Source organism: Heterodontus francisci, chromosome 17 (genome assembly GCF_036365525.1).
Source record: "Heterodontus francisci isolate sHetFra1 chromosome 17, sHetFra1.hap1, whole genome shotgun sequence".
Classification (NCBI taxonomy): Eukaryota; Metazoa; Chordata; class Chondrichthyes; order Heterodontiformes; family Heterodontidae; genus Heterodontus; species Heterodontus francisci.
This window is the reverse complement of record NC_090387.1, coordinates 81126867-81139312: the sequence shown is the minus strand read 5'-3', so window position 1 is coordinate 81139312 and position 12446 is coordinate 81126867. Positions and strand designations below refer to the sequence as shown.

General features: G+C 42.5%; 1 protein-coding gene across 2 annotated transcripts in view; it reads right to left on the bottom strand.

The window, feature by feature from the left end:
* LOC137379093 (RNA-binding Raly-like protein) overlaps window positions 1-5489 on the bottom strand; it is an 831538-nt gene extending 826049 nt beyond the window's left edge. For both annotated transcript variants that reach the window (XM_068049754.1, XM_068049755.1), the window contains exon 1: window positions 5355-5489. In XM_068049754.1, the coding sequence (XP_067905855.1) occupies window positions 5355-5391 (37 nt within the window). In that variant the 5' untranslated portion in view covers window positions 5392-5489. The remainder of the gene's footprint in view (window positions 1-5354) is intronic.
* Between the last annotated feature and the right edge of the window lie 6957 nt (window positions 5490-12446).

Here is a 12446-nt window from a genome sequence, read left to right as displayed (position 1 = left end):
TTTGATCTATGGGTCCCACGGAGGATAATAGATGCCTGGCACTGAGTTTGAAGCATTAATTCAATCAAGTGTGCCTCATAAACTATGGCAGCAAAGCTAAAGCGTCAGCAGAAATGATCAATTGAATCACTACCTTACTTAACGCAGCATTGTGTGCTGGCTGCTCCCTAAAACATAAAGGGGTTAGCCTTGTGAGCATGTGCTCACAGAGAGGAATCTAACCCAATGCCAACAGGCACTGGAGAGAAGAAAGGGAGTGGGACAGGACAGGAAGGAATCACAACCCCTGTAAATACTGACACAGTCTGGGGAAAGTGTATACTCCCTGGTACCCCTGTAAATATTAACTCACTCCCAGAGATCCATGGAAGTCAGAGAATGAATCATAGAATGATGTCAGCACAGAAGGCCATTTGGCCTATTGTGCCTGTGCCGCCTCTTTGCAAGAACATAAAATGTAAGCACAGACAGAGTCTGGAGACTATCTGAATGTTGCATTGAAGTATCAACCTATAGTATCTGCTCAAGTCCACAACTTTCAAAAACTACCTCTGCCACTATGGGGCGGCAATGAGAGGAGAATGTGTGGGTGGGGGGCAGGTGCATTTGTACTGCACCTCGGCATTGCCTGTGAGAAGCTTCTCATACAACAAATGACTTTGAATTGTGGTCACTGTTATTATGTTATGTTATTAGGTGGATGACCAGTTAATCTGTTTTTGGAAGTACAGATTGAGGGAGAAATGTTGGCCAGCCTATCAAGAAAACTCCCTGCTCTTTTCTCAATCGTGTCATGGATCTTTGTGAACTGCAGAGAGTGGAAGACAGGGTCTCAGTTTAACAATGTATCCAACTTAAAAGTCAAGGGAATATGGCCAAGGACCCGTGGTTCCTATAATACAGTGCACTCCTCCCTCCAATTGATTCCCCATCTCTCCTGGAACTGACTCTTATGGGTCTACAGTGCCACAGGCATCAGCAGCCAGGTGATCAGTCCTCGCATGTGAGCCCAGAAGATGAGCATCAGAAGGCTATTCAGCTGTGGAGGCAACATAGCCCAGCCCGATCCTGTCCTCAGTAAACATCTGCATCTTGAACTTGGGAATGGGAGGGGTGGGGAGTGGGGGGGGGGGGCGGGGGGGGGGGGGGGGGGGGTGAAATTACTGAGTAACAGAGAAGGAGAGACCCCAGCTGATTTTCTCCCCTCCCTCCCAAGCCCAGCACACAAATGCCAATTAGAACACCTCCAGTGCTGGCCTACTGAGAGTAACTAACTAAAGCACTGGTGTAAGATTGAACCAATGATCAAGTTGGTGCAACTCAGTAACACATCGGGCAGGGCATTCAAATCACTGAGCCACTCAGGAAACGTCACAGGATTAACAGCTTTTATTTTGGAAATGAACAATGAGAATAGGTACCATATATTACACTGTTTGCACAAACTATACATTGCCAACTGTATTTATCTAGTGATTCTACACTCACATGAGGCAGCCTTGTTCAGTAGGATAAGGAATCAGCACTACACCTTTGTACACCAATCTGGAACCACTCTTCAGCTGAGACCCCAGTTCCCTGACTGGGGATACAGGGTCACGCAATTTATATTTACTGGCCCTGGGCTTTTTTCCCAGGTGATTGCACGGCTGTCAGGGGTAGTAGGGAGAGGGGTTAAACATCTGGTCATGATACTCCAGCCATTATGAATGTGGGGTAGGCTCAATGGAGCAGCTAGTCTTTTCCAAGGTGTCATTCTCCAATGTTCATATATAAATAATACTCGACATGATATATATTATACCTTTAATATGGAGTATCATACATTACAAAAGGAGGCTATTCATAAGGACAGACGAACATATGAATTAGGAGCTGGAGTAGGCCACTCGGCCCCTGGAGCCTACTCCGCCATTCCATATGTTCATGACTGAACTGATTACTCCACATTCCCACCTACTCCCGATAACCTTTCACCCCCTTGCTTAACAAGAATCTATCTACCTCTGCCTTAAAAATATTCAAAGACTCTGATTCCACCGTCTTTTGAGGAAGAGAATTCCAAAGACTCACGACCCTCTGAGAGAAAGAATTTCTCCTCATCTCTGTCTTAAATGGGCAACCCTTTTTTTTAAACAGTGACCTCTAGTTCAAGATTCTCCCACAAGGGGAAACATCCTTTCCACATGCACCCTGTCAAAACCCCTCAGAATCTTATATGTTTCAATCAAGTCGCCTCTTACTCTTCTAAATTCCAGTGGATACAAGCCTAGCCTGTCCAATATTTCCTTGTAAGACAGCCCACCCATTCCAGGTATTAGTCTCGTAAACCTTCTCTGTATTGCCTACAACGCATTTACATCCTTCCTTAAATAAGGAGACCAGTACTGTACGCAGTACTCCAGATGTGATCTCACCAATGCCCTGTATAGCTGAAGCATAACCGCCCTACTTTTGTATTCAATTCCTCTCGCGATAAACAATAACATTCTATTAGCTTTCCTAATTACGTGCTGTACCTGCATATTAACCTTTTGCGATTGATGCACTAGGACACCCAGATCCCTCTCCTTCTCAGAGCTCTGCAATCTCTCACCATTTAGATAATATGTTTCTTTTTCATTCTTCCTGCCAAAGTGGATAATTTCCCACTTTCCCACATTATACTCCATTTGCCAGGTCTTTGCCCACTCACTTTATCAATATCCCTTTGTAGCCCCCTTATGTCCTCTTCACACGTTACTTTCCGACCTATCTTCGTGGCATCAACAAATTCAGCAACCATACCTTCGATTCCTTCATCTAAGTAATTTGTATAAATTGTAAAAAGTTGAGGCCCCAGCACCGATCCTTGTTGCACACCATTCGTTACATCTTGCCAACTAGAAAATGACCCATTTATGCCTACTCTCTGTTTCCCGTTAGCTAGCCAATCTTCTATCCATGACAATATGTTACCCCCTACACCATGAGCTTTTATTTTCTGCAATAACCTTTGATGTGGCACCTTATCAAATGCCTTCTGGAAATCTAAGTACAATACATCCACTTGTTCCCCTTTATTCAAACCACATGTAACTCTCTCAAAGAACGCCAATAAATTAGTTGAACATGATTTCCCTTTCACAAAACCATGTTGACTCTGCCCAATTACCTTGAATTTTTCTAAATGCCCTGCTATAAGGTCTTTAATAATAGCTTCTCTAACATTTTCCCTAAGACAGGTGTTAAGCTAACTGCGGTTAGCAGTTTCCTGCTTTCTGTCTCCTTCCCTTTTTAAATAAAGGAGTCACATTCGCTATTTTCCAATCTAATGGAACCTTCCCCGAATCTGGAATTCTGGAAAATTAAAACTAATGCATCAACTATCGCACTAGCCACTTCTTTTAACACCCTAGGATGAAGTCCATCAGGACCCGGGGTCTTGTTGGCCCACAGCTCCAACAGTACCACTTCCCTGGTGATTGTAATTTTCTTGAGTTCCTCCCTCCCTTCCATTTCCTGACTTACAGCTAATACTGGGATGTTACTTGTATCCTCTATGTGGAGACCAATGCAAAATACCTATTCAATTCATCTTCCATCTCCTTATTATCCATTATTAATTCCCCAGACTCACTTTCTATAGGACCAACACTCACTTTGTTGACTCTTTTCTTGAAATATCTATAGAAACTCTTACTATCTGTCTTTATATTTCTAACTAGCTTTCTCTCGTGCTCTAATTTCACCTTCCTTATCAATCTTTCAGTTATTCTTTGCTGTTTTTTATATTCTGTCCAATCTTTGTGCAATTATATGCTTTTTCTTTAAGTTTAACTATCTTTAACTGTTTTAGTTAACCATGGATGGCAGGTCCCATGCTTGGAATTTTTCTTTCTCGTTGAAATGTATCTATTCAGTGTCACTTGGAAATTTCCCCTTAAATGTCTGCCACTGCATCTCTATTCACCTATCCATGGTGCTAGGGTCAGGTTGCTCATCTACCCTGCAGCCCCCACTCTCATCCAAACAAGCTGAAAGAACCTCAAACCTGTTGGACAATCACAAAAGCTGAGGCTCCTGCACTGCTGTCCTTTGGGTCCTCTTACCTGCCTCAGCTGCAGCCACATTCTCCTGTCCCTGACCACTAACCAAATCAGAAGCCTCTATCCTCAGGGGTGAGACCGCCTCCTGGTAAAAATGTCCAGGTAACTTTCCCCCTCCCTGATGTGTCGCAGTGTCTGCAGCTCGGACTCCAGTTCAATGACTCTGAGCCAAAGCTCTTCGACTCATCTGCTCTGTGATAGCTCTTCGAAAGAGTTGTCAAATTAGTCCTACAACACTGCTCTTTCTCCAGAGCCCTGCAAAATCTCTCCCCTTCCAAAGTATTTATCCAGTTCCCTCTTGAAAGTTACTATTGAATCCACTTCTACTGACCTTTCAGACAGTGCATTCCAGATGAATAAATATCCAATAAATGTACATGTCATAATTTAGCCTAAATAACTTGTTACTGAACTTCCAAGTAGCTTATTGTACATGACTGACTCCTTTTCTGATGAAGGACTTAAATATTGTACACATTCAATAATGATTAATAGACAGTGCAATATATACTAAACAGACCTCTGTAAGGATGTGTTCCATGTAATATGTCAGATATGAATTTGCTGTTACAGTTTTATAATAGTTCACAGATTTTGTCCTGTCAAAATGCAAGGAAATGTTGTACAAAGTAAAATGACAAAATACCTATCATTACTGCAGCCCTCTTTTAAAGGGGCATTACAAAATTCAGAATCCTCTGCCTGCCTCTGTCGCTTGTATGTTCTAAGGTGCATGCCAGTTACAATGCCTATTGCCTGGAGTGTGCAAGTTAAAAGGCAATGTAACTGCAAATGTGTTTGCAACATGCTGTCCTCATTAAGCATGCAGGCAGCTTTCCCAAAAAATAGGTCCCAGGTATGTATGTCTTTATTTATTTATTACCCCTTGATATTGTTCAGTGAGCCAGAAAACTATTGCACAGATTTCCTGAAAGCTCACTGTAGCTCTGGGTAGTGACAACACTGCAAAATCTACAAGGCACCTCTCTCTCTCTCTCACATACACACACACAAGGCACTTTCTCCTCAAACCTCCTCAGCTGCTTTACTCATGAGGCAACTCCTCCTTTCTCTGCAGCTTCCATATACGTACTATGTGAAGAGACAGAGGGAGAGAGAGAGAAAAGGAAGGAGAGACAGGGGAGTGAGGGAGGAGAGAGGGAGAGGGATTTGTATTTCTGCCTACAACCCAGCATGCAGCCCCATCCTGAGTTTAATATGTCCCCTGCAGAATGAATGCCTTTGGCATGACATGGAAATACTCACGTCTCTGGTTGCGACGCTTGCTTTTAAACAGAGTCATACCAAGCACTGTGCTGTTGTGTACACGGGCTGCTGGAAGCTGTTACAAATCACAGGGTGAACTGTACCGTGGCTTTCAAGCTTCCCAGCAGCAATCACTCTCTCTCCCTCTCTCTCTCTCACATACACACACTCACACAGAGACTGTCACCAGTACATCACTGCTGGGCATAACACACGGACTGTACCACATCCAGTTCTCAAAGCGGGGAGGACACTGGGCTGTGCTATAAAAGACTGTGCCTGCCTGTGGGAAGCTAACACAATCTCCCAACTCCAGGCATGCAGATAATCCTTTCAGTCTCAATTAAATTTAAAGCTGACAATCTCTTGATCTGTAAGCCACAGTACGCTCAGTTCCTAAATAAATAATGCCACACCTCCCATCTACTAAACGTCTCACTGAATTTATTTCAAACATGCAGGCCAAGAGAAGGAAAGAAACAAAGTCAAAGGCCAAATAAATACATGCAATTTGTCTCCTTCAGTTGCATCTGATTCCTCCTGTTATTGTACTATTCAAATACTGCGGTGTCAATGCTGAGCAGGCCCCGAGTGGAAGATTTTTGCTCATAGATCAGGCTGACATTCAAAGCACAGCCTTGCATTAAAAACCAGAACTATGGTTAAAATCAGCAAACTGTATCCAACACATGGAACCACCAGTGTGGCCCTTATCAGCATGTCATACTTTCATCTCTCCAATTCTTTCCTCCTTTGAGTGCCTCTCGTACCATTTTCCTTAAGATCCTCATTTTATACCATACCTCCCAGTCCCAACCCAAGTTTATCCCTAAAATATCTTCCGTCCACTCCTCTATCAGCCTCTAGACTGAGCAATTCCTCATCGTGATTGATTTCAATCTGCTTCTCAGCTCCCTTTGCAATGGCTTCTCTTCGCACGCTTTCACTGTTACCTTTGGAGTTTTCCAAGCATCTATCCTGGTTCCCTTTCCCTCATCTACATGCTGCCCTTAGCGGCATCATCCGAAAACACAGGAAGTTCCACATGTTAACTGACGATGCCCAGCTCTACTTCACCACCATCTCTTTGAATCTCAACAACAACTTGCATTTTGTAGCTCCTTCAACATAATAAAACATCCCAAGGCCCTTCATAGGAGCATGAGCAAGCCAAATTTGACACAGATCCATGTAAGGAGATCTTCGGACATGTGACCAAAAGCTTGGTCAAAGAGGTAGGTTTTAAGGAACAGGAGAGAGAAGTGGCCAGGCAGGAAGGTTCAGAGAGAGCATTCCAGAACCTGAGGCCGAGGCAGCTGAAGGCACAGTTGCCAATGGTGGAGTGATGAAAATCGGAGATTAGCAAGAGGCCAAAATTGAAGGAGGGCAGAGATCTTGGAGGGTTGTAGGGCTGGAGGTAGTTAGAGGCACAGGAAGAGGGGAGGGCATGGAGGGTTTTGAAAACAAGGATGAGAATTTTAAAATTGAGGCATTGCCAATATAGGCCAGCAAGCACAGGGGTGATGGGTGAACGAGACTTGGTGCGACTTACAAAGAAGTGCTTTAATCTGGGTTCTTAAATGCTGTGAACCTGTGGTCCATTACTTTGAAAAGGTTCAGCTCTCTAATCAACCTCTGCTTGTAAAGGGACGGATGAGAGTCCACCATGATGAAACCTTGTAGCTGTAACATTTAGTGGGAAAATTTATACTGTGCACTGTTCTGGTCTCTATATTACACAAAGGATAAAGAGGTTCGAAAAAGATTTACAAAGATTATATCAGAACTGAGAGGTTACAACTATCATGAAAGACTGAACAGGCTGGGGCTTTTTTTTCTTTAGAATAGAGATTTCTGAGAGGTGAACTAATAGAGGTCATTAAAATTATGAAAGGATTTGATTGGATAGCTGTAGAAAAGATGTTTCCACTTGTGCAGAGTTCAAAACGAAGCCATAAATATATGAAATTCAGTAGAGAATTTAGGAGAAATTCTTAACCCAGAGAGTGGTGAGAAAGTGAAACTTGCTACAAGGAGCAGTTCAGGCGAATAGCATAGATGTATTAAAGGGGAAGCTAGATAAATACATGAGAGAGAAAGGAATAGAAGGATATGTTCATAAAGTGAGATGAAGTAGTGTGGGAGCATCAACACCAATATAGAGCAGTTGGGCTGAATGGACTCTTTCTGTGCTGTAAATTCTATGTAATTTATCAGTGATTTGTCTTTCTTTATAATTACATTTTGTACTTTGCCATCATTTAGATTTTACATTAACATTGTCTGGTAAAATCGGCTAACATAGAAACATAGAAAATAGAAGCAGGAGGAGGCCATTCGGCCCTTCGGGCCTGCTCCGCCATTCAAAAAGATCATGGCTGATTGTCTAATTCAGTACCCTGTTTCCACTTTCCCCCCATATCCCTTGATCCCTTTGGCTAGGAAGTCATAGTTAAGCTGTATAGTGTTCAGATCAGATCATACCCGAATATCTTGGCACTTCTGGTCATCAAAGCATAAGGAAAACATTCAAGCCCTGGAAGTGATATGGAGAAAAGTCACGAGATTGACCTTGGATGCCAAGAGGAAAACACAAGGGAAATATGGGCCTTTTAGTCTTGGAAGGAGCCAACTGAGATTAAATGGCGATGGGTCAGATACTGCAGCGTGTCATTCATTTGTATGCTGAAATGTTAAAGTTTGTTAAAAATTGTCTGTTTTCCACTTCAAAGAAGCTTCATCCCACATCAAAGAAATGAAGTGGATAAAAGCCAAAGTCTTTCTGGTGTTCTGCATTCCATGTTACATTATGAAGGCCATTTAGACAAAAGAGCTGCATGACCATATGCCTTCTGTATTCCACAAGAAACTCCTCAGGTTAAGACAAAATTTTGTTGCTGAGAGGCATTAGTTGATGGAATTGTTCACATTTGCCTGACTAGTTTCCCAGTTTTATTCCAGGAAAATCAACTGCTGGAGAAGGGCTGATGAGACCTCTTGTCTTGTACTCCAGTGTCTGTTTAATGCTCGGTATCTTATGAATTCCATCTAGTTACGTAAATAAATCTGTTCCATTGTTTCAGTCTGTTGAATCTCTGACCTGTGTGTAGTATGCCTAAAGTGTGTGTGATCATGTAGCATGAGGCTCGATTTTATCTACTTCAAGTTCCGCTAACAGTTGGATCTGGGTTTGTAAAATTTGCAGAGGAGAGCACAGTAAAAAGAAGCAGATTGCAGAGCGTGAGGGATCTAGTCTCACTTATAGAAACTGTCATACCACTGAAGGAGAAAATGCCACAGGAGAATCCAAAACAGTAACTCACCCAAGAAACTTCAGCTCTTTAAATTAAAGTATAGCCTGAAGGGTATGCACCATCATTCAATAAGGCTGCTCCAGCATTTCTTAAAAGAAAATGAGATAATCAAATTGTTACAGCGATGTCCATCAGTATCTCACGATGCTGTAGGACAGATCTCCAGTACAGAGTGGGTACGCAGTAAATATAACAGAAGCCTGCATGTTTAGAAAGGTCTGCCTGCAGCATAGGAGGGACCACAGCACTGTGTGGCACATAAAGGAGATTTTTTTTTATTCGTTCACAGAGATGTGGGGTGTTGCTGGCAAAGCCAGCATTTATTGTCATAGTGTCCTAGAGTCATAGAGTTATACAGCACAGAAACAGGCCCTTTGGCCCATCGTGTCTGTGCTGGCCATCAAGCACTTATACATTCTAATCCCATTTTCCAGCCCTTGGCCCATAGCCTTGTATGCTATGACATTTCAAGTGCTCATCTAAATACTTCTTAAATGTTGTGAGGGTTCTTGCCTCTACCATCCCTTCAGGCAGTGCGTTCCAGATTCCAACCACCCTCTGAGTGAAATTTGTTTTCCTCAAATCCTCTCTAAACCTCCTGCCCCTTACCCTTAAATCTATGCCCCCTGGTATTGACCCCTCTGATAAGGGAAAATGTTTCTTCCTATCTAACCTATCAATGCCCTTCATAATTTTGGATACCTCAGTCAGGTCCCCCCTCAGCCTTCTTTACTCTAAGGAAAACAACCCTAGCCTTTTCAGTCTCTCTTCATAGCTGAAACGCTCCAGCCCAGGCAACATCCTGGTGAATCTCCTCTGCACCCTCTCCAGTGCAATCACATCCTTCCTATAGTGTGGTGCCCAGAACTGTACACAGTGCTCCAGCTGTGGCCTAACTAGCGTTTTATACAGCTCCATCATAACCTTCCTGCTCTTATATTCTATGCCTCAGCTAATAAAGGCAAGTATCCCATATGCCTTCCTAACCACCTTATCTACCTGTGCTGCTGCCTTCAGTGATCTATGGACAAGTACACCAAAGTCCCTCTGACCCTCTGTACTTCCTATGGTCCTATCATCCATTGTATATTCCCTTACCTTGTTAGTCCTCCCAAAATACATCACCTCCCACTTCTCAGGATTAAATTCCATTTGCCACTGCTCCGCCCATCTTACCAGCCCATCTATATCATCCTGTAATCTAAGGCTTTCCTCCTCACTATTTACAACACCACCAGTTTTTGTGTCATCTGTCCTTGACAAGGTGGTGGTGAGTTACTTTCTTAACAACTGTGTAGTTTTCCAGGACATTTCAGAGGGTAGCTAAGAGTCAACCACATTGTTGTGGGTCTAGAGTCACACGTAGGCCAAATCAGGTAAGGAAAGCAGATTTCCTTCCTTAAAGGACATTTGTGAACCAGATGGATTTTTATGACAATCCAGTGGTTACATAGTAACCACTACTGAAACAAGCTTTCTATTCCAAATTTATTTATTTAACAGAATTTAATCCATAGCTGCCATGGTGGGATTTGAACTCATGTCTCCAGATCATTAATCCAGGCCTTTGGATGGCTAGTCCACTAATATAACTACTACGCTACCATTCTGGCAAACTGCCACTCCAGAGCAATCTTAGCTGTTCAGCCAGCTCCGATAGTTTTGTCCGATAGGGAGGCACCAGCAGGTCAGGAGCGATGATACAAGAAGTGAGGGAACAATGAGAAAATTGCTGAATAACACAGATGATTGACCAGATCGGGGTGGATTTTAACTGATCCTGCTGGGAGGGAATTGGACAGCAGTGGGTCAAAAATCCATTTTACACACCACCTGATATCCCTTTCCATTGAACTCAATTGGAAGAGCAGTTGGGTGGGACATAAAGTGGGAGGCCACTCCTCTGCTGTCTGTTTCCTGCTTGGCTGGATTGTCAATTAGGCTATTCACTGTGTCGTGAAGGTGCTTGCATTATTGATATTTTTGAGAACTTTTGTTTAAAAGACAGTGGAAAATACCTGAGAAGATGCCTGGACTTGGTTTTTTTTTTAAAGGGTCACTGGAAGGACAGTTGGGACTTTGTTCAGAAACACTTACTGGAAGTCACATGTCTTAAGCTAAGTAAACAGCCACAGCCTTCTTGACTATGGAACTGTTTGGACTTAGAAACGTCACATGTCTGGATTTATGGCTGTCAGAAGTTTTGTTTTTGGGTATTGTTTGGAGTTGAGTTGGGGTTGCAGCCTGCTGAGAGACAGAAGCAATCAACTCATCCTGTTCCACCTCTTTGAGAAACCCTGAGAATCCAGTGTGAGAGCTGGAGAAACTGATGCAGCATTTCTCCTGAGAAGCTTCTGGAAGACCTCCTCTCGACATCGCCTGAATGAACTGCTTCTGAAAAGATCCCAGTGACAACCGCATGTGCCTAGTGACACCTGTCTATGTGTACCAGGACACCAGACCGAAAGTCATCTGGAACATTCCATATCTTATCCTTTTTCTTCAAGAATAACTTGGCCAAAGTATTTTTTTAAAAAGATTTATCTCTGCAGCGCCAGTTTTTTTCATTTTTCTTTATTTCTTTCTTTAACTGGTATGCGTGTGTGTTACATTATTTTAGAAGGGTATATATTTATACTTTAGTATTTCAAATAGTGTGTTAATAAGCTTTGCATCTTTCTTGAATAAGTCTTGTTTTATAATAAATCAACAATTTTCTTGTTTATTAAAGAAACCTGATTGGTGGATTTTTATAAAGTATATCATTGGCCGTATCGGTAACTGGGTAAACATTTAAATATACATTGTGACCAGTGGAGTAGTGGAATGAGAGAAAGACAGTGCATTCCTCCAGCCTTGGTCATAACAACTGTCAGATTACTTCACTAATGTCCTTTTGGGAAGGACATCTGCTGTCCTTACTCGGTCAAGCCTACATGTGACTCCAGACCACAGCAATGTGGCTGACTCTTACCTGCCCTGTGAAATGGCTGAGCAGGTCACTCAGTTCAAGGGCAATTAGGGATGGGCAACAAATGCTGGCCTGCCAGCGATGCCCACATCCCATGAAAGAATAAAAAAAAGGAGCTACCAGCCATGCATGTAACTGAACCAGTCACACCATACTGCTTAGTTCCTCTCTCAAGCAAAGTAACCCAGAGATAATCTGACAAATTCAGCAACATTTGTATCAAGTTAGTTTGATGGGGGTGTGTGGTGGTTGATTCTGACTGTCACTGGTTTTTAAAGTCTTTGGGTCTGACATTCCACTTTTGTTCTTGCCAACCCATGTGTTTCCCTCCATTAAAGTGAATGGGTGGAAAATCAAGGGCCAAAACTTCAACCCCTTCTTGTATTGTGACTGAACTTTGGTCACAATAAGTATGTAATGAACAGATGAACAGAATTCAATTAGCAGAGGGAGACTGGGAGAAGCGGCTTGAAATGCAAAAGGAACTCTAGGATATATAGCCAGAAAAATAGAATGCAAATCGACACAAACTACACAAACTAGGTTTTACAATATTCCCCACAATTTAGGAGAATGAGAGGTGATCTCATCGAAACGTGTAAGATTCTTAAGGTGTTACGAGACTGCTTCTATTTTTTGTAAAATATCTTTTTAAGGACATAGTTGAATTATGGACATTGATTCATCAGGAAGCTTGAAGAGATGCTGAACTTTGTGTTTTTTTAAGGGAGGTCACCAGAAGGTTTTTAGACTGAACTTGAAAATAAACAATTATTGGAAGGCAGCTGTCTGCTGATTATTCCCCAG